At 38.0% G+C, this 23,909-nt stretch overlaps 1 protein-coding gene across 7 annotated transcripts in view; it reads left to right on the plus strand.

Moving 5' to 3' along the window:
- Positions 1-23,909, plus strand: part of HMGA2 (high mobility group AT-hook 2) — a 356,638-nt gene that overhangs the window by 187,983 nt on the left and 144,746 nt on the right. For 3 of the 7 annotated variants that reach the window (XM_070755646.1, XM_070755645.1, XM_070755644.1), the window contains one exon: positions 17,576-18,143. The exons of 1 other annotated variant lie outside the window; for it this stretch is intronic. In XM_070755646.1, the coding sequence (XP_070611747.1) occupies positions 17,576-17,746 (171 nt within the window). In that variant the 3' untranslated portion in view covers positions 17,747-18,143. Of the gene's footprint in view, positions 1-1,242; positions 1,450-17,575; positions 18,144-22,636; positions 22,694-23,909 lie in introns of those variants that run through there. 3 more of the 7 variants (XM_070755647.1, XM_070755649.1, XM_070755651.1) reach the window with 3 other exon arrangements.

Here is a 23,909-nt window from a genome sequence, read left to right on the forward strand (position 1 = left end):
AATAGACGAAGGGCAATTACCTCTTCGGGAAAAAGGTGGTCATCGGTTTCTCGATGCGTCAAAAGGTCGAGGGCTCGGCGTTGGTGGGTCGATGGGCAAAAAAACAGCACGGCAGGCCTCGGCGATATGCCCTCGTCTTTGGCATCGACGGCAGTAGGCGTCCTTGAAGTGGCAGTGGAAACGGGTGGTTTCCATTGCAGCCGGCACATCTGTTGGGTCATTGTGGGTCTCTGGCGTCTCGGTCAGATGTTCGGTGGATCTGGAGGCAGGAATCCTCATCTGGCTGTGGGGCATGTGGTCTGGCGTCGTCAGAGTATGTAGACCAGTCCTTTTCGTCCAGTATGTGGTTTACACAGGGGGTAGATCGGTTGATTTCAGCTGCTGAAGTCTCGGAAATTTCTGAAGCTTTCACTGCTTTAAGGACGTCTTGAAGTGTAGCATCTTCGTCTACCAGGTATTTCTTTTGTAGTGTGATGTTTCTCATACCGAAGATTACCCGGTCAACCAATTGTTCTTCAGGGTCCTTGAATTTGCATTTAGCCAGGATGGTTCGTAGGCGGATGGGAAAATCATTTGTCAATTCGGCTTCGGCTTGTCGCATGAGTGCAAATTGGTGGTGGTAGACCCGGATCGGCATGGTAGATTGGAAATGGGCGGCGGGTTTTGCTTGAAGAGTGGCCCAGGCGACGGTTTCTAAGGTGTCTGGGTCGACCAGCGTAGAGTCTAGGCTGCAAATTGTTGGGCCACAGTAATTTAGAAAAATCGCTCGCTTTCTATCGTCGTTGGCATCATGGAGATTACTTGCTTGTAGGAAAATGCGGAATTTTGCCATGTAGGACGTCCACGGTTCTGTGTCCGGGTTGTAGAACGCAAGTGCTTGAGCCATGACGGAGCTCATGGTTGCTTCGGTGGGAGTTCGACCTCCTCGTCGCCACTGTTAAATCAGTGCTAGGAGACTATTTCAATTGGTCTTTTATTCATCTAGTCTTCTGAAACGCTCTCCACAACAATCAACTCCCAACAAGGGCAACGGCTAATCCGTTGTCCTATTTATATATTTCTATTTAGGCGGGAAACCTTTCCACACAGCAGTTTATTTTTGGCGTTTCATTTAAGCTAAACCGCGTTTTAACCAATCAGCGATTTTACTGCTTATTTCTTTAAAACATAACATATAGTATTGCTTGATTAGTCATCTCTACAACTCGAAACTAATTGTACATAATTTTACAAAATAAACAGATTTTGGCTAAATTCGTCTACCAATGGAAATTCACCAATGTCTTTTGCAACATGAGAATCTGGCTTCTGATGGAATGAACATTATGTCTGCTCTTATTTCATCAAACACTCTGGAGCAGGTGATACACCCTCAGTTTAGGAGATATTCATGGCTTTGCCCTGTGATTAAAAACGGATTTTAAAATGCTGGGTATTTTAGCTTTTCAAGCTAATTAATTAATTAATAAATATCTTTGTTTCCAAAATTGTTTTAAGGTTAACTTTAAACCCAAAGTAGTTCTAAATAATTTTAGTTGTTTCCGTTATTTTGAATTTAATATATATATATCTGTTTTTAGTTCGTACTAATTTTTTTCCTCTAACTGAAAATATACAAAATAAATTCAATATGCTGCAAAACAAAGCACAGTTTCAAGCCTAATTTATATTTAAGTTGTAGGTTCCATATAGGCCTTATAAACATTCTTAGAAATAAAATGAGTTTAGTATTTTGTTTGGAAACATATTTGCCGCATGCTTCTCGGGGGGAAAAAAGGATAAGGTGAGATAGTAGAGGTCATCCTGAGTGGTAGAGATCTTCACAAATTATTTTGCTTCTAAAGGAGAAACCCATCCTAGCACCCCCTTCAGAGAATAGCCCTAATATTTTGATAATATTCCATATGTATCTTATTCCACATGTATCTTATGGAGCCGGGGTTGCGCAGCAGGTAGAGTGCTGTACTGCGGCCACTGAAGCTGACTGTAGATCTATAGGTCAGCGGTTCAGATCTCATCACCGGCTCAGGATTGACTCAGCCTTCCATTCTTCCGAAGTGGGTAAAATGAGGACCCAGATTGTGGGGGCAACATGCTGGCTCTGTTAAAAAGTGCTATTGCTAACATGTTGAAAGCCGCCCTGAGTCTAAAGAGAAGAGCGGCATAAAAATCAATCAATCAAATAAATAAATAAGTCTATAAATATTGAGAACTCTAGAAGTAAGAACAAACATAAGGGGACTTCTTATTCAAAAATGCCCCTGTAGCAGTGTTTCTGCTATATGCAAACTTCAGGATCCAAATTATCAAATGTTGAGTATGAAGTTTGCATAGCCTTATCCCTTATTCCTTCATTTTTTTGAAAAAAGTAATTAAGCAACTTAGAAATAAAATTTACCAATGATCTTTGCTAATTTTATACATATGTAGAAATAGAGTATTTTATAGGAAGCGTTAAATTACTATTCTTCTATTTAAAGCAGGGGGAAAAATATCTAATAAAGCTTGAGGAATATATGAAACCAGTATATACTGAGACAGACCATTTGTTCACATAGCTCAGAATTGCAGCTGATTGATAATGAATGTATGATGAATATAGGCTATTTTATAGAACTGTACAATACAGCTGCTTTAAAATGTTGGAAGCAGGTGGCACATTCCCATGAATCAAAGCATTTTGTGGGGCTTGAAATTGGAAGCACTGTCCAACCCTAATATTTTGCATGCAACATGTGTACTCTGGTGTTAAACTTGTTCTGCCACTGTTCCCAAAAGTGCTAATTGAAGAAACTGGAATAATTTTTCAGCAATTTTTCACTAATATTATTTTATGGTTATAGCATACATGTCAGTTTTATTGTATCAAAAATAGCACAGAAGTAGCATTTTAAATAGTCAGATAATCATCTCATTGTTAGTTACAAATCACATAAACACACAAATAAACAAAAATAATTTAAAAGCCGGTATGTCTGAAAAAGTAAATAGGGGTGAATCCACGAGTCACTTCCTAAAATCTGACATAGAATGTTTCTCTGTATAATGTGTATGAGAATATATGCCAGGGAAAAAAATAACTTTAATCATGAACTATGCACCAAATTCAGAACAGAAAACTTTTTCCAAAAAATTATATGAACAAATCATAAAGTTAGAAAAGAAAAACATCTGCATTGTAGGAGATTTTAATTTGATATTGGATATTTAAAAAGACTATAAGGGGACAGGGAAAATAAACAATAGAAAAAGATTACCAATAGGATTTTTTGACATGGCAAATGAGTATAAACTAAAAGATATTTGGAGAGAGAGAAACCCGGAACAAAAAAGTATACATACTTTTCCAATCCATATAAATCGTGGTCCAGATTGGACATGATATGGGCAGATATTGAGTTAGAAAAGGATATTATAAATGTGGAAATCAAACCTAACATATGGGCTGACCGTAACCCTGTAACAATAACAATTATAGGAGAGCTAAAAAAAAGAACTAGATCGACAATGAACTCTAAAATAATACAAGAAACAGAATATAAACAATGGATTGAAAAATAATTAGACTTTTTTTTATCAGTTAATTGGAATAATGACACCATTATCCAGAATATTTGGGATACAACAAAAGCATATATAAGAGGATTAACAATAGGATATACTGTTAAGAAAAACAAAAATAGATGAACTTCAGCCGCTCGTAGCTAATAGTTCCTCCGGCGGCTCACCCTCCCGATAAAGGTCCAAAACGCCACCTCCAGTCACTTATTTCCCGTAGGCAAAGTAGGATGAACAAAGTTCAGAGGGATCGGAGTATCCACCCAGGCTCACTAGAGTGTGACGCAGCAACAAATCGGAGAGCCAGAGAAGAAACAGAAAGTAAATGAATCACACTGTCCCGTCGGGTCCTCTATACAGGCTTCAAAATTGAAAGAAGAAAGAGAGAGGGAGCTCTTTTGGAGGTTTAAGTTTCCTCGGGGGACATCAGGTCTTCTTAATGCGTATTATAGGCTTTGGGTGATGTTGTTAGTTGTTATAATTTTTCAATAGATATTATGACTCAAACGTTAGCTCGCCGCCAGCCGGAAGGAGGAAGATGGCGACTCCTCCCACCACCTTCTCGGGTCGAAGCTGGTTGTATTTTAAACTCAAGTGACGTTACCCCCGTGAAAACAGGAAGAAAGAAGAATTCGTAAATCTCACGTTCAATCCAGCTCCAGTATGTTAATGGTCAGCTCCGCCATCTCGGTCGCTGTCACTAATCTCCGTTTAGCCACCTCCAGCCGGGAACGCTCTAGGCCGCCATGTTGCTCCTAGCTTACAGGCACTCAGTCGTGTAGGGGATTGTCCGTTCCGTTGATCGGGCTGCCGCCGGCAAATCGAACTAACGGCACCCCCTTTCCGCCAGACCCTTTTTCGCAGGATCTGTGATCCCGTAGGACCAAAGAGAACCTGTAAAAACGGTGGTGTTTGACGGAGCACAGCTCCACACCATCCGTTCAGTTCCTCAGTTGGCTCCGCCCCCTACTTGGAGACCCTACTTATATGATCAAAAGGCCATCACCATCGAGCTGACTAGGCTCTATCCACTGCCTTGACAGAACTGCGGGAAGGAGAGGAATTGATACATAAGATTCTTGCACAACCTGGACAGGCACTGTGAAGCCACGTGAATTGAATAACCTACACAACCCCCGGAGATAGAAGATACTCGGAGCCGCTTCAAACGAACATAACTTCTAAGCTATTCATCACTCTAACTAATAGCTTGCTACAACATCGAAGCTTAACCGGAACTTTTTGATCTTGATTCGAAGAAACTAAGGAAGGGTCTGACACACTGACCTATATATATACTCTCATTGACTACGGAACTCGCTTCATTTACATTGACAATTGACAATTGAAAATTCATGTATGTATCTCTAGTGATCATTAATTATACTATTTGACATCTACATAATTTTAATAATTTATATAATATACAAATTAACCATAAGACTACTAGAACAATGTATTACAATAAGATATTAATTGATATTTATACACTATCTAATTATATATATTAACAAATATCTATTATATACTTGCATATATTAACTTATGAGTAAACTATTAATTAATCTGTAGATCACTAGGAAACTACAATTAACAATCTACGTATGTATCTCTACTGACTATTAATTATATTAACTGACATTTGTATAATTCATATAACGTATATAATATACTAATTATTTAAAGGATTACTAACATAATTTATTACAATAAGATACTAATTGATATTTATACACTATCTAATTATATATATTAACAGACATTTATTATTTACTTGCATATATTAACTTACTAGTAAATTATTAATTTATCAGTAGATTACTAGGATACTTTATTACATTGTTATTTATTACATTATTACTATACTAAGAGATTTTCCCCTTTAATTATTTGTTATTAGGACTTTTTAGCTTATCGATACTACCTTTCAAAAATATTAGTCATTAGATTTACTATTGATTGTTAGAAATTAATTGTACCAATCTCGCTTAGCTTGTATATATAATTCTGCCTTTACTATTTATCTAATTTAGCACGCTTCAAAGCTCTTAAGATTTTAAGGAATTTTGATTGAATAATAAATCCCTCTCTTTGACGGTTCACTATTTTTCAGAAAATATAAGGAAATATCCCCATTGAGATATATATATATATATATATATATTTTTCTTAAGTCGGATCACCCTGGTATCCCAGTAAAAGAAAGGGGTGTGGCTAGCTGATGAGGCCTAATAAGGCCGAAATGGGACCATCCTAGTCTCCCTTAATTTTAAAAATTCCAGCTGAAAACATTTTAACACATATATATATATATATATATATATATATACATACATACATACATACATACATACATACATACATACTGTTACTACTATAAAATTTGAATGAATTTCTTAGCTGGGAAAAACTAACTACAAATCCCATAATTATCGAATGCAACCGAAGCTAAGTTATTGAACTCCCTTCTAATAACTTCGCATATCTGTGTACAGTGCTATCTATATCTATTTGCTCTGCCTGATAAAAATTACACTCTCACCTTTCTTTCATCACTTACCCTTCTATTTCTATAGGCCAATTGATCTAAGGATCTTCAATACTAATTATCTGAATTGCTATTTCTCCATCTTAGTACTTAACACACTAATTAAGCATTATTTCTCTATCTAACTCTGGAACGGACTGTTAGAGATTTATATAAGTGGGCTAGCTGGTGGAATATTGTTAAAATGACAAGCCTATCTAACCTGACTAGACTGGGATCGGGGAAGAGGTCAATCAATCAATCCACCTCAGCTATATCTAGTCCCTCTTCCCAGAGATCACTGGACGATATGCTGCCCAGAGAAAGGTCTAATTCATACAAAGATCTTCAATCTATGTTGCTCCAAATGCAGGAGTTAATGCTTAAGAATCATGAAGATATCAAAAAAGAAATAGGTGAAGTGAGAAACGATACATCCGAGTTAAAAGAAAGGATGCAAAATATGGATAAAAGGCATGAGGCTTTTCAACAACAGATGTTAAAACAAGAACAAAAAATTCAGGATTTGGAAGATAGGATTGACCAGGATCATAAACAAATGGAAGACCTGACTGAAAAATTAGTCCATGCCAATAAAGAACTAGAAAATACCGTAATCCAACTTGAGAGTGAAAAAGCTAACCACTTCCTTAGATTCCAAAACCTTAGGGAGGAGAAAAGTGAGGATTTACCAGACATTATGGCCGACATCCTATCAAAGGTGTTGGGCATCGAAAAGGACACAATGTTAAACAAAATTGACGAAGTCTATAGAATTAACACTAATTACGCCAGATGCTATAACCTCCCCAAGGAAGTCCACATCAAACTAGTCAAAAAACCAGTCAGAGATGAAATCCTTCATAGAGCATGGGAAGACCCCATAGATTACAAAGGGAGACAATTGGTTATTCTAAAACAAGTCCTGAAGCACGTTAGAGACCTACGTAGGCCATACACTTTCTTATCAGCCAAACTGACCAGGCATAACATAAACTTTAGATGGCTTGTCCCAGAGGGAATGCTTGTGACCTGGCAAGATAAAAAGATAAAAATAGATTCGGTCGATAAAGCCGAATAATTTTTTGAAAAACATTTTACTAATGATTGGACGACCGATACAATAAACAATAAAGAAACAAGGAATCCTACGCCAATTAGTGAACAACTAGTGGACCAGATTCCAAATAGATTGGAAGGAACACTGGCTACTGATAATTTAACTTCTGGAAATAATGGCTACGCAGGCTTACCAAAAGAGACTAGAAGTACTAGGGCAACTAGACCAAAGTACAGATAACCTAAATTTGATACAAAAAACGTCTAACGGGAATTGAGCTATACTCAATTAACATAAATGGATTGAACGCGCCAAAAAAAAAGAAATCAAATTTTAAACGAAATTGCTAAATTAAACCTAGATATCATTGCAATGCAAGAAGTGCATATCAAAAACAAATTTGAACATCTTAAAAGAAATAAACTTGGGAACCTGTTTTCATCTCTAGCCTCGGAAAAAAAGAGAGGTGTGATTTGTTATATTAATCCCAATATTCAAGCTAAATTGAAATACAAAGATAGAGAAGGTAGAGTCCTGATACTAGAATTACAAAAAGAATTGGAAACAATAACCTTAATTAATATCTACGCCCCGAATGAAGGCCAAGAAAGATTTTATAAAAAATTACTTAATATCATAAAAGAATATGCTACGGACAATATTTGCTTATTAGGGGATTTTAACGGAATAATCGACAAGGAACTGGACTATAATAACGATAGAAGGAATAATCATAAGAAAAGAATATTACCCAAAGCCTTTTTTGACTTAATTAAGGAATTAAAACTTAAAGACAGTTGGAGAGACAGAAATCCTAACCTTAAAAAATTCACTTTCTATTCAGATAGGCACCAATCCTGGTCAAGACTGGATATGGTCTGGACTACAATAGAACTTAACACCAAAATTCAATCGGTAGAGATAGAACCCAATTTTATCTCAGACCACAACGCGCTTAAAGTAATATGGAAAGGAACTAAACAATGTCCTAGATGGACGCTTCAAAAATCTATACTTAACCAGGAAAGTTTTAAACAGAAACTCCAAGTGGAAATGAAATTTTTCTTTCAAGAAAACATTAAAGAACACACCAGTCTTCAAAATGTATGGGACACAGCCAAAGCCGTAACTAGAGGAATAGCTATTTCGTATATGGCTAAAGAACATAAACTGAAAAAGCAGAAATCGATTAAACTAGAAGAAGATTATAGATCTCTAGAAGAAAATTTACAAAAATATCCCCCCCAAAAAAAGAAATTAAACAAAAAATGTCACAAATAAAACATGAGTTAAACTTAATAGATCAACAAAACTTAGCACAACAAATTAAAAGTAGCAATCAATACAATTTTGAAAATGCTAACAAACCTAGCAAATGGTTAGCCAATAAACTCAAAAAACAAAAAGAAAAGAAACTCATAAACTGTCTTAAGACAACTAATGGGGAAATATGCCATGACTTGGAAAGAAAAAAACAGATTGCTAGTGACTTTTACAGTAAGCTTTATGACAATCCTGAAAATACACCTAATATCGCACATGACCAAAAAATACAAGAAATTTTAGAACAGGCTAATCTTCCTAAAGTACCACAAGAAATGAAAGATATAATAAATAAGCCAATCACCGATATAGAATTAAAAGAAGCAATTAAAGGACAAAAAAATAATAAAGCCCCGGGCCCTGATGGTCTCCCATCTGAATTCTATAAAGACCTCGCCAAAGAAATGGAAAAGGCCCTGCTAGAAACCTTAAACGAGACCCTAGATAGAGGCATAATTCCAACATCCTGGACAGAAGCAAATCTAGCGCTAATATCAAAAAAAGATACGGACCCTACAGATATAGCTAATTACCACCCTATTTCTCTTTTAAACGCCGACTACAAAATCTTTAGCTCCATTCTAGCTAGTAGAATTAAAGGATTTCTAAACCAATTCATACATTCGGATCAAAACGGCTTCCTCCCTGGGAGACAGCTAAAGAATAATATTAGAATAGTATTGGACACCCTGGAGTATTACGAAGCCCACAGTGAAAAACAAGTGGAATTAATATTTCTCGATGCCCAGAAGGCTTTTGACAACGTGTCCTGGAAATTTATATTCAAACAACTTGAATATATGGAATTTGGCCCTAAATTCATAAACGCAATAAAAGCTATATATACCGACCAATCAGCATATATCATCCTCAATGGAGATATATCGACAAGAATTTCCCTTCACAAAGGAACGAGACAAGGATGTCCACTGTCCCCACTACTGTTTATCCTAACATTAGAAGTACTAACTAGAATTATTAGAAAAAAGGAAGATATAAAAGGGCTAAAGTGCAAAAACGAAATTTATAAGCTACAAGCCTTCACGGACGACCTGGTATTTATTATAGAAGACCCTTTAGAATCAGGACCCAAACTACTGGCCGTTCTAGAGGAATATGGCACAGTGGCAGGCCTTAAAATAAATAAAACTAAAACTCAAATCTTAACCAAAAATATGAGAGAAACGCAGAAAGCCATCTTAACAGCCAAACTTGATATCCAAATAGTTAAAAAAATTAAATACCTTGGCATTAATTTGACGAATAAAGTGTCTAGCCTAAAAGAAAACAATTACAATAAACTAATAGATAAAATACAATCTGACTTGTCGAAATGGAAAAGTCTACAACTCTCCTTACTAGGGAGGATTGCGGCTATAAAACTTAACATCTTGCCCAAAATATTGTTCCTATTCCAAACAATCCCAATTCAATTGAAACAGGAATTCTTTATAAAATTGAACAAAATTACTAGTAACTTCATCTGGCAGAACAAGCGCCCTCGAATTCGCTTAAAATATCTACAAGATAGAAAAGAAGAAGGAGGTCTGGCACTCCCAATTTGGAAAGACTATTACATTGCCGCATCCCTAACTTGGATGAGAGAATGGATGAGCTTATCTAACATCAGATTACTTAGCTTAGAAGGTCACGACCTCCACTTAGGATGGCACTACTATCTATGGGATGAGAAGCTGAGGACCCATAAATACTTTACTAACCATCTGATTAGGAAATCTTTAATACATACCTGGAAAAAAATTAAGTCTAAACTTTACAAAGGAATCCCCACATGTTATGCCCCATTAGAAGCATATGTGCATCCTAATTTTCATAAAAAAGCAATATAATGAGGTACAAGGATATATTAAATTCCAATGGTGAAATTAGATCAAGAATAGAATTAGAAAACCTTGGTCAAAAAACGGAATGGTGGGAATACTTACAGATACAAACTAAATTCAACAAGGATAAAAGTAATCCTGGAATAATTAAAAATGCCCCGCTAGACAAACTATGTACAGATTCCCAGGAACAATTTAATTTAAAAATTCTATTGTTACTTAAACTATAACGAATTGGACAATATTAACACAAAAATTAATGTAAAACAATGGAATCTGGACCTCAAAAAAGAGATCAAAGAAGAGGAATGGCAAATACTTTGGAGCAGAAATTATAAACTGACTATTGCCACGTCCTACAAAGAGAATTTAGTTAAAATGTTTTACAGGTGGCATATTACCCCGATTAAATTAACAAAACTAAATAATAAACTTTCACCTTATTGTTGGAAGTGTCACCAAGAAATAGGCACCTATTTCCATTTATGGTGGCAATGCACAAAAGCTAAAATCTATTGGAATAAAATCGGAATCTGGATTGACGAAATACTTAATCTGACAATAGAAAAAACCCCTGAATGTTTTCTTCTGGGCATTATTAGACAAAATCTACCTAAATCCCAAATACATCTAATTGTCCATTTAACAACAGCAGCCAGATTAACCTTTGCGCAGTGGTGGAAGAATGAGGAGATACCCCCGAGTGACGCAATAATAAAAAAAATTAAATACTGAGCAGAGATGACGAAATTAACTATATTAGTCAGAAACGAAACTATGGCCACATTCAATAACTGTTGGGATCCTTTCTACAACTGGTTAGGAAAAAAGAGTGAGAATAACACGCCATAAGATTGATATGTTGGATATAAACACGACCAGTTACAAATCTGGTATATAGCTATCTTATATTTTATATAGTATTAAGAGACTTTATATATATACTGATAGTATCTTTACTACTACTCCCTAAAATCTCTATAACTTGATTAACTCAACACTTGCATCTATCAATCTAGATAAACAAACCAAACCATGGTAACGAGCTAATAAAATAGGAATCAGTTCTCGTTTTCATTACAGCTCCCCCGGACATTCGCCAAATCTTTTATCCTTTCTATCCTTTCTATGTTCTCTGTCCTTTCTATCTTTTTCCCTTCTCCTCTCTACCCTTTCCCTACCTATTTCTTTCCCTCCCCTTTTCTAGTTTTTAAGTTTGTACTTTGTTAATTGATATGTTATTCGATTACCACTATTTCATGTTTTGTATAATATGTTGTATTTTGTATATTTGTATAATAAAAATTAAAAAGAAAAGAAAAGAAAAGAAAAACAAAAATAAATACAAAGAAATGAACAATCTCCAAAGTAGAATGGAGGAATTAGAAATTAAATTGCAAAATGACCCTAATGATTTTAAAAACAAAGAAGAAAAGGACCTATTTACACATAAAATGTATTTGGTAGTAAAAGAAGAAATATCCATAAAAATTAAAGCTTCAAAACAAAATTACTTTGAACATGCTAATAAGCCTGGTGGATGGCTTGCATATAAACTAAAAAAAGAAAAAGAACAACTTGAAGATAAATTAGGGAATAGAAAATTTGAAATGGAAGATAAAAAGCAAATAATTATGGAGTACTTCCAAGAAATGTATTAAAAATATACAATAGAAAATGGTGATATACAGGCTTATTTAGATCAAGCAAACATACCAGAAATATCAGAAACATATAGAAATAGAATGAAAGAGGATATTACAATATCTGAATTGGAAAGAGCAATACAAAAGCAGAAAAATAACAAAACTCCTGGTCCAGATGGGATTCCGGCTGAGTTTTATAAAAATATGCAGGAATCTATTAAAAGTTTATTATTAATGACCTTTAACGAAGTTATAATTAAAGGGAAGAAGCCACAATCATGGGGAGAAGGATAAATTACTTTAATCCCAAAAGATAAAAAGAAAAAACATGATTAAACAATACAGGCCCATTTCACTACTTAATATTCACTCGTCCACAGCTCGGCAGAGTCTCTTGCTGAGGCCTGGAACAAGGCTGCAGCGGAGGCTCTCGACCGAATTGCGCCATTGCGACCTCTCTGTGGCACAAGACCCCATAGAGCTCCATGGTTCAACGAGGAGCTCTGGGAGTTGAAACGCCAGAAGAGACGTCTAGAGAAGCGATGGAGGAAGAGTAAGTCTGAATCCGACCGAACACTTGTAAGAGCTTTTATTAAGACCTACAAAGTGGCGCTCAAGGCGGCAAGATGTGCGTACCATGCTGCTTTGATTGCATCAGCGTAATCCCGCCCGGCCGCTCTGTTTAGGGTGACCCGCTCCCTTCTAAATCAGGGGGGAGTTGGGGAGCCCTTGCAGGGTAGTGCCGAGGAATTTAACTCGTTTTTCACTGATAAAGTCACTCGGATCCGGGCTGATCTCGACTCCAATTGCATAGCAGTATCGGCTGACAATGAGTCAGTCAAGGTGACTGGGGCTAAATGTCTTTGTCCATCAGTCTGGGAGGAGTTTGACTTGGTGGCACCTGATGAAGTGGACAAGGCCATTGGAGCTGTTAGTTCCGCCACCTGTCTACTGGATCCGTGTCCCTCTTCATTGTGAGAGGTGACATGGAGCTGGGCCCAGGAGATTGTCAATGGCTCCTTGGGGAGGGGGTCCTTTCTGGCCCTTTATAAGGAGGCACTTGTGCGCCCCCTCCTCAAGAAGACTTCCCTGGACCCAGCCGTGTTTAATAACTACCGTCCAGTCTCCAACCTTCCCTTTATGGGGAAGGTTGTTGAGAAGGTGGTGGCGCTCCAACTCCAACTGTCCTTGGAAGAAGCCGATTATCTAGGTCCTCAGCAGTCTGGATTCAGGCCCGGCTACAGCACGGAAACTACTTTGGTCGCGTTGATGGATGATCTCTGGCGGGCCCGGGACAGGGGCTTGTCCTCTGTCCTGGTGCTTCTTGACCTCTCAGCGGCTTTTGATACCATTGACCATGGTATCCTTCTGTGCTGGCTGAAGGGGTTGGGAGTGGGAGGCACTGTTCTTCAGTGGTTCTCCTCCTACCTCTCCAGTCGGTCGCAGTCGGTGTTAGTGGGGGGTCAGAGGTCGACCTCTAGGTCTCTCCCTTGTGGGGTGCCTCAGGGGTCGGTCCTCTCCCCCCCTGCTATTTAATATATACATGAAACCGCTGGGTGAGATCATCCAAGGGCATGGGGTGAGGTATCATCAATATGCCGATGATACCCAGCTATACATCTCCACCCCATGTCCAGTCAACGAAGCAGTGGAAGTGATGTGCCGGTGCTGGAGGCTGTTGGGGCCTGAATGGGTGTCAACAAACTCAAACTCAACCCAGACAAGACGGAGTGGCTGTGGGTCTTGCCTCCAAGGACAATTCCATCTGTCCGTCCATTACCCTGGGGGGGGGGGAGAAACTACTGACCCCCTCAGAGAGGGTTCGCAACTTGGGCGTCCTCCTCGATCCACAGCTGACATTGGAACATCATCTTTTGGCTGTGGCGAGGAGGGAGTTTGCCCAGGTTCACCTGGTGCACGAGTTGCAGCCCTATTTGGACAGGAAGTCACTGCTCACAGTCACTCATGCCCTCATCACCTCGAGGTTCGATTACTGCAACGCTCTACATGGGGCTACCTTTGAAAAGTTTTCGGAAACTTCAGATCGTGCAGAACGCAGCCGCGAGAGCCATCGTGGGGCTTCCAAGATTCGCCCATGTTTCCTCAACACTCCATGGCTTGCATTGGCTGCCGATCAGTTTCCGGTCACAATTCAAAGTGTTGGTCATGACCTTTAAAGCCCTACATGGCTTTGGATCAGACTACCTCTGGAACCGCCTGCTACTGCACGAATCCCAGTGACCGATAAGGTCCCACAGAGTTGGCCTTCTCCGGGTCACGTCGACTAAAAAATGTCGTTTGGCAGGGCCCAGGGGAAGAGCCTTCTCTGTGGTGGCCCCGGCCCTCTGGAACCAACTCCCTCCATAGATTAGAATTAAAATTGATTGGTGGCCAATAATGCAAATAAAAGCAAGATTTGAAGAAAATAAAAGAAAAAGAGGAATACTAAAAAAGAAATCAGAGTTAGACTTGATAATATTAGGCCAAGACAAAAAAATGATTTCTAGAATATACAACTTTCTGTTAAAACACAAATTGCAGAGTTATAACTTAAAAGGGAATATCCAAAGCTGGCTCAAAAATTTTGAATATGATATTAATTCAGATAAATGGGACATAATTTGGAATAAAAATTATAAATTAACCAAATCGGTCGCCTACAAAGAAAATATATAAAAAATATGTTATAGGTGGCATCTCCCACCAGCACGACTGGCGCAAATGTACCCCTCATTAAAACCAAATTGCTGGGGATGTAATGAGAAAGCAGGGACTTATTTTCACATATGGTAGACCTGCCCACAAATCAATAAATTTTGGAGTAAAATACAAAATTGGATAGAGGAACTGACTAAAATTCAAATTAACAAAAACCCCGAAGTATTTTTATTAGGCACCCTAGATCAGAATATGAAAAAACCTCAATATTATTTAATATTACATATTTTGACAGTGGCCAGAATTTCAATTGCACAATTCTGGAAACAGAAAGATCTACCAGATGACTCCATATTACTAAGAAATGACATGATGACACTCAAAATAAACAATAACGAAGACTCCGAATATTATAAAACATGGAACAATTTTTACAAATGGTTAAAAATAAGAAAAAAATAAAAATGAGATATTTATATGAAATAGATATAGATATATATTTTAAAAGGAATGAATTTACATAAGCACTAAACTCTTTGAGACAAATTATGAATAATTTGATATATAAGAAATGTATTATTATACCTATGATGGATTCTCAGCGGTCAAAAGCACAACAAAATTGTAAATTAAGTGAATAACCAAAACCAATTTTCTTACATTATCGCTCATATCAGCCATTGAATTGACTTACTCTAAGATGTGTTTGATGGATATGTACAAGATAATTAATCATATTATTTGTTTGCTTGTTTTGTTTTGTTTGTCTGCATTTTTTAATGTTCTGTTTTTAATGTAAATAATTCAATAAAAACTATTTTTTTTAAAAAAAGAGAATATATGACAGGAATATGTTAAAGGATTATTGACTAGTCTAAGCCCTTTTCATATTACATTTTAATGAAAAGAAAGAGAGAGAGTGAGTGAGTGAGAGAGAGAGAGAAAGAAAGGGAAGAAAAGAAAGAAAGAAAGAAAGAAAGAAAGAAAGACTGGTACATGAACCTGATCTTTTTTACCTGGCACTTAACAGATCATCCAAGGGCATGAGGTGTGGTGCTATCAGTACGCTGATGACACCCAGCTGTACATCTCCACCCCATGTCCAGTTGGTAAAATGGTAGAAGTGATGTGCCGGTGCCTGGAGGCTGTTAGGGTCTGGATGGGTGTCAACAGGCTCAAACTCAACCCTGACAAGATGGAGTAGCTGTGGGTTTTGCCTCCCAAGGATAATCCCATCTATCCGTCCATTACCCTGGGGGGGGGGAGGAAGAAATTACTGACCCCCTCGGAGAGGGTCCACAACTTGGGTGTCCTCCTCGATCCACAGCTAACATTAGAACATCATCTTTCAGCTGTGGTGAGGAGGGCGTTTGCCCAGGGTTGCCTGGTGCACCAGTTGCAACCCTATTTGGACAGGGAGTCTCTGCTCACAGTCACTCATGCCCTCATCACCTCGAGATTCGACTACTGCAACGCTCTGTACATGGGGCTACCTTTGAAAAGTGTTCGGAAACTTCAGATCCTGCATAATGCGGCCATGCGAGCTATCATGGGCCTCCCTAGGTACGCCCATGTTTCATTAACACTCCGCGGCTTGCACTGGCTGGCTCAGTTTCCGGTCACAATGCAAAGTGTTGGTAATGACCTATAAAGGCCTGCATCATGGTACTTTACAGGACTCTCTAAGCAGTTTACCAAGTGAGCATATTGCTTCCCAACAATCTGGATCCAAATTTTACCAACTTTGGAAGGCTGGATAGTTGAGTCAACTTTATACTGCCTTCTAACTGCTGAGCCACCACATTTACTGATTGATCTGCTTGGAGCTCAGTCTTTGTACTATCAGTAGAAAGATTTATTAAGAAACAGTAACAAATCATAAACAATATGATCGCAGAATTAATACTACAATGGTACCTCGACATACGAGTTTAATGCGTTCCAGACCCGAGCTCGTAAGTCGATCAACTCGCATCTTGAACGAATGCCTTTAGACTTTGTTTTTCGTGCCAAGATAACCAGAAGCAAGGAGATTCTTGCGCCACCTAGCGGAAGCTCGACTCGTATCCCGAATTTGAGCTCGGGTGTCGAACAGAAATTTCGCTTGCGTCGCGGCTCGTAACTTGGAATACTCGCATGTGGAGCAGCTCGTATCTAGAGGTACCACTGTACTGTATATGTTTGGCTTTAATTAACTGTGCTCTGCATTTCTCTAAATGTGATTGCCTGTCAAGTGAGTTGAAGTAAACAAAGTTAAAGGATTATGAAAATTTCCGATAGCTTTTCAGAAACCCCACTTCAGATTTCAAACAGACTGAATTTAAAAGTATTTAACTTGATTGTAATATGTTAACACACTACTATCTTTTATATTCTTCTGATAATTATTGAATTTGTAAATTCATATTTTAGATATACTTGTAGCTATATTTGTCTTATTGCAGAGGTTACTAAAACTATAGAAAAATGAAAATCTGTTGCTTTTCTATGGCTAAGTGGTCAACTGAAGGTGAGGTTTTGTTTGTCTTTAATGATTGTACATGCTTTAATAGTTACACAATCAGTTCTATATTGTTTTTTGAGACTAAACTACCCCAATAAAATATTGGTTGCATCTGATTGGTGTAAAGAAGTGGTACATATTACTTTAATGTTAACATGATATAGATAGCTAGAAAGTATAGATGCAAAATGAATACTTGACAGACTGCTTGTGGTTTGTAATGAAAAGACTAGGCTAATGCATTATTTAGTTTAATTTAGGCAAATAGAAAGAAAAGGAAATTATTTCTGCAAAAGAAACATTTAATTTAATGAATGGCAATTTGAGAAAAATACTTTTCAAATTGATTCCAAACAAAATTGGTATACTTTTATAAAACAACTAGCTTTAAACAATACTTTGGATATTTTCTTCATAGCATCTAAGTTCTTTTTTATGTGCTTTTATTTTCCTCAGAATAACACCAGACTGCCAACAAAGAAAGGCCTGTGCTCCCAGGAATTTTCTGCATTCCTCTCTGGAATAGGCATTTTCTCAGCTACAAAGGCCCTTTGGAAAATTTCATCAAATCATGAATTTGGTCTGGCCTATGATAGGTGTCATTCATGGTCTTGGTCTGCTCTTTAATGGGATCTTTTCACTATAACAAAACAGTAGTTTTAGTGAAAGAATCAGATTTTCTATTTCAGAGAAGGGCCATGTTTTCCTCTTGCCTCATTCTATCTCTGCTTTTTTGTTTTTGTTTTTACTGAATACATTATTTTAAGTTCACATGGAGTAGCAGACATTGGAACAACTTATTAAAAACATGACAGTGGATCTTCAGCACATACAAGGATGCATGATAAATAGTAAACGTGTTTACTTTGTAGTATTGTAGCTTCAGAATTTAGTGCATATAGAATTAGATTTGGATTTTTAAAAATGGATTATTTTACTAGCTGACTTCTGGAAAGATAAATCAAGACACTGAATCTGGGACTTGATTCCCAGCTGAAAATGAAAATGAATAAAACAAAAGGATTTTGTTGAGATTAAATGGAATAATCTGTCTTTGTTCCCTGATTTGTTGGTTATTATTCGCTCTAGGAAACAAGCTATGACCTCTCAACCTGGCTTAACATGTTTCATTATATTTTTAGGTTATGCCTGTGTTTCTCAATTATTTTCTGTTACGAACCACCCCCCACCCCCCGAAGAAGTAAACACTTTGTGCCCCCCAACTCTCCGCTGGGACGATTGTTTGCAATATTCAGCACATTTTTGCTGAAAAACTCAAGCGGTTTATCAGCGTGATTGGGGTGTAATGTGTTTAAGTGACACCTTAATTTATTTGGCTTCATGTTGTCCACTGCCAACATTTTTAGACACAATAAAGATACTGGTTTTTCTTCGTCTCCCACCATAGTCATAGTGAAACCAAGCGCTATATCTGCTTCATCATATTTCCTCATCTTAACTTTCAGGAGACTTAACGTTTGTTTCCTTTCTTTTCACCCCTGTTAAATATTTTTCCATGGTGTTTCTTAAGGTTTGTTATATGCACTTCACATCTCCTACTCTGTGCTGTGTGCCATTCTTCGATGCAAAAAAACCGTAATCCCTGCAGCAAAAAAAGCACATGCCCCTCCTGGCATCACTCCACGCCCCTCCCCCCAGGTGGGGCCATCTCACTATCTGAGAAACACTGGGTTATGCAGAGAATGTATTCTATTTCATTTTAATTATGATTATTAATTAAATTAAAAATTTTAAAAGCAATGCTCAGTATCTTGATTTAAAAACTCATCCAAAAGATTTGGATAAATCTGTTTTTCTTTTATTCCTTGTTTGAAATTTGTCAAAGCATGGGTAGAGTCCATTTTGGAGCTTTTGATTATAGTTATCTAATATTGTGTATTTGTTTGTTTGTTTGTTGGACTTATATGTCGCCCCTCTCCGTAGACTTGAAGCGGCTTACAACATTTCAATAAAAATACAATATATAAAACACTTCTAAATCAAATTAATAGAAATAATTAATTTAAAATATTTTTAAAAAGCTAAACATTTAAAAATCAAACATTCAAAAACATACCACAACATCCTACACATTCACTGGCCAGAGGCTGGGGTCTAGTGACCCCAAGCCCGGCGGCATAAATTTCATCTGTCATCTCTGTGGCTGTGGCTTGGTAGGTGTGGCTTGGTGGACATGTGGCCGTGTGGGTGTTGTTTTGTGCATGACCCTCGGATCGAAACCCCCAACTCAAAAATCCTTTATTTTATGAATAAATCCAACTCTTTATTAATATAAGCGCACAAAACAAAAAGCAGATTTTAAAGAAGAAGGGAGTATTTTCTCTTTAGAGCTAAATGTCAACAATGTTTGGAAAAGGCACCAAACTCAGCCTAATTCAGCATTCCTAGATAATACAGTCCATTTATCATTTAAGCATATAATTTCACTCACCAGAGTCCTGGCAACAAGCATCCAGCAGAGAAAAAAGTTTTATTGTGGAAGAAATCATGGTTTTAAAGCCTTGTTCAAGCACACCCCCAGTCTCACATCTCTTCCATTGCACAACGTTGAAACCCCACACCCAATTTCCCAAGATCCTTTGTCTTTATACTCCTGGAAGTGACATCACGCCACAAAGAGACTACGTCAATACACTGATACCTTTTATTACGCAACTCCTCTCAACTTCTAAGCAATCATCTATAGCGAGGGTCTATCCATAGACTTTCTACTCTAATGTCTTCCTCATCCTCTGACTGGGACCACTCCTCCATTGCTATATCAGCCCCCTCTAGTGGTTCCTCAGGCTCACTCAGGTCACTTTCTCCCTCACTCTCGCTCTTTGCTTCAGCTAGCAAACCCGCCCCCCCCCCTGGCCCGGGGTATCCAGAGGGACCTCATTCTCCTCAGAATCTGACATGACCTGAGGTGGACAAGGAGCACTCACAACAGGTGTGGCCAACTTGTAAAATGTGGTGAAACTCACTAACACTCTTGCTTAGCAACCAAAATTTTGGGGTCAGTTGTGGTCATAAGCTTTCTTTCTTTCTTTCTTGTTTCTCTCTCCCTTCCTCTTTCTTTATCTTCCTCTTTTTTCTTTGTTTCTTTTCTTTTCTCTCCCCCTGTATCTCTCTCTCTCTCTCTCTCTCTCTCTGTGTATACCTATTTCTGTCTCTTGTGCATGTATGCAGCCAGATGCTCACTTAAGGAGGACATTGCTTCTCTCGTGCACTAAGGGTCCAGCCATCGTCTTGCTGTGTTTCCCTCTGCATAAGAGGAGGGGGAGGAGGAGATTCGCTGGAGCCTTAGTGCAGGACAGAAGCTATGTCCTTTTGCATTCTGTTAAAACCTTCCTTAAGCAAGTGGCCGGCACAAGAAGAGAAGGAGGGGGGTGGGAGTGTCGCAGAGCCTTAATGCAGAAGCAAAGTGGTCCTGTACCTTCTTGCCACAATTGTGCATAAGACAGCCTTCCCTCCCTGCCACTTTGGGCTGGACTTTCTTGCCCTCCTGAAGCAACACCACCATAGTTCACTTTCATTTCAAGGAAGAAAGCGAATGGCAGCAGGGTGGAGGTCTCCGGGAGGGCAGGCTGACACAGGCAGATGTGTGCAGCCAGGTGGGGAGGGAGAGCAACAATTAGCGCAGCACATGGAGGAAAAGTGGGCAAGGTAGCCCCAGTGTGCCTGCTGCTGTGGAGGCATGATGATTGCTCAGCCAGGGTGGCCTCAGCCAGGGCTTCATTGGCCACTCCAGCCACACCAGATCCTGCTCTGGCTGGCTGAGTGACTTCAGCTACTTGGTCTTCAGCAAGATGAAGGGCTAATTGCACTGGCACGCCTGGGTAAGCGCCACAGCTCAGGATGAAGTGAATGTGCTATGAGCTCTGCCATGGTCCAACCAGGCCTGGCCCTCTCCCTGTTTGGGGGGCTGCCCTCCCACTGGACACCAGTGACTTCCATACCTCTCACTCTGCTTCTTCACTGGTGGGAAGCATCACCACAGCTGATCCTCCTTCCCCCCAAAGCACCAAATACATGGGCTGAGAGTGGTGGCAGCAGTCAAAGAGAGTAGAAAGGTAGCTGGGTGGAAATCCAGTGGGTTGCTTCAGAGCTCCAAGCACCATGGAGCCAGCCTGGGAGTCATGACGGCCTGGGTGGAAGGCAGTCTTTTCTGCAGCTTCCCCCTCCCCTCTTTTAATTGCCCTGCAGCGGAGGGGGGGAATTCAACCTTTGCAGAAATGGAGCAAGGCAAGGTGAGTGAGGGGCTGGTTCAGAGGCATGGCCAGCCATCACTACCAGTTCAGCGAATCAGGTCACATGTCTGCTAACGTTTCTCCCGAACAGATCCAAACCAGTAGCATTTCATCCCTGGTAAGAAGCTCATAGGCAAATATTCCCCAGGATAATTTGTCTCCAGTCTGCTTACTTTCAGCACTGTACAAATTATAAGTGAATCCATCCACCTTGCTGCTGGTCATCCTTTCTTTTCATTTTTCCCTGAATTATGAATTTTTCCAAAGAGCTAAGCCTCCATGTAGTGTATCCCAAGTATGATAATTTGAATGTGATCATTTGTGCTTCAATGACTGAGTATTTTTCACAGTTTCAAGTGATTAACACAATCAAGTGACTTTCTACAATAAATGAAACATATAGTGACTTGTTTTTGTTATTCTTTGGCTTTCTCAATTATCCAGCATGGCAATAATGTCTTACGTTACTTGGCATTTTAAAGCATCTTGAACAACAGGCATCTCCTTTCCATTTAAGGATCTTCTCTGTGTTGAATGATTCTAAACATTAACTGAAATTAAGAGCATTGTTCAATAGTTTATGCACTCTCCTTTCTTTGGCAGTGATATATTGACTAACTCTTCCATTGCATTGGCTAGTATGTCATTCTTTAGATTTGCTGACAGAATTTCATTGATGCTTTAATATTCTTTTTATATTTTCTTTTTCTATTGACTGCCATATTTTGCAGTCATCAATTCCTGTAGTCTTCCAACATGATAGTGCTGATCTAGCTTTATCTTCTTCTTGTAGTTCAGTCAATAAGTTTTGTCTGACTCTGTGACTTCATGGACCATAGCACCAGATTTCATTGTCCTCCACTGCCTCATGGAGTTTGTCCAAATTATATTCATTGCGTCCATGCCATCTTATCCTCTGCCATTTCCTTTTCCTTTTGCCTTCAATCTTTCCCAATATCAGGATCTTTTGCAATGAGTAGCCATTTGCATATTGACATCTTTACTGTACAGAATTTCAGTGCACACTTTCTGTCTTCGTTCAATCTTTTTTGAATCAATGAAAAAAATGGCATCTTGCCATTTATAGCTGTTTGAAATTATTTGTTATGTTTCTTTTTTGAGGCCTTTGCCTTTCTTGATTTTTGTTTCTCTTCTTGGCAGTTTCCATGGCTTGTATTCAGATTGAATCTGCTTTGTTCTATTTCTTGATTTTTGGTGATCTTTTTTTGCATTCTTACTTAACTTCTTTAATTTTATTTCACAGTGCCTCTCGTTCACCATCAGTGATGCTCAGGATTTAAAGGCAATTTTTTATTCTCAGGTTAGTGTAAAGCACAATCAAATTAATAACATTTACCAAATAGATTGCTGATACCTATTTCATTTAGCTTTCCTAATTATAAATGATAAGGACAAATCATAATCATTTTTATAAGTGCAAAAAATTGATGTTGAAATCTCAATTTGATCATAATCAAAATATTTCTGAGACATAGAAATCCATTATCTTGTTTTCTCATGTAGTCTGTAGATTGGAGGTTAAGATAGTGGGAGAAACAATATTCCGTCACTTTGATGTAGAACAGAAATGTCCTTAGCATTAAAATTTAGAAGAAATTGAATTATGAATTAAACAACCCAGCTGCAACTTCAAAGTAATACTAATTAAAATAAATGAAAATGAATAAATGTTTTATGGGTGCTTGAAAAACTGTAAAATTAACTGACTTATAGTGCACAGTACCTAGGATTCCTGATCCACTGTATACTTGATTATTCATGATCATGTATTCCCTTTTGCAAATCCTATGACAAAGGCCCTATTATTAGTATTATTAGTATTAAACACATGAATGATGGGTAGTATAAATTTAAATCAGATTGTTTAAATGTCTACTTTTTGATATTGCAGAATGATTCATGCCAAGTTTAATTGTTTATATATGTAAGGAAGGTTGTGTGGCTGGCCACCAAAATTGAATGATGGATTGTAGGTGGATTAAAACAAAAAATAACTAGAAAAAATAATCAAGAGTAACCAATAATAATCAATAATAGACTATCTAGTTCATAAGATATTAATTAATATCTTATGCCAATGGGAACTTACTTGGACTGACCCCAATGTCAAGGGGAATATCCCAAGTTTTTAAACACCTTTTTAAAGGCCAGCTGCAAGCTAACCAAATATTGGTGGGGGAAAGAGGTGATTACTCCAAAATTAAATATGTTAGTCCAGCTCATGGAAGAAAAGGCTATAGATGACTAATAGTGATAATGTTTATTATTTATAGGATCAGAAATAATATAACTTTGAATACCAGCTGCTGGGACACATTCAAGAGATAGGAATATTATCCTACACATACTCTGCATGTCAATTTCTTCAAACTTGCAGATAACCAGGCATGTGATCCTACAAAGTGATCCTGTTAGCATTTCTTAATGTCTTTATCTTGGTCCCTGTTGCAATCAATCAGTATATCATCCAGAACAAACAATGTATGTGTAATTTGAAGAATCAGATCGTTAACACT

The sequence above is a fragment of the Erythrolamprus reginae genome, chromosome 6, assembly GCF_031021105.1.
Source record: "Erythrolamprus reginae isolate rEryReg1 chromosome 6, rEryReg1.hap1, whole genome shotgun sequence".
In the NCBI taxonomy this organism is placed as follows: domain Eukaryota; kingdom Metazoa; phylum Chordata; class Lepidosauria; order Squamata; family Dipsadidae; genus Erythrolamprus; species Erythrolamprus reginae.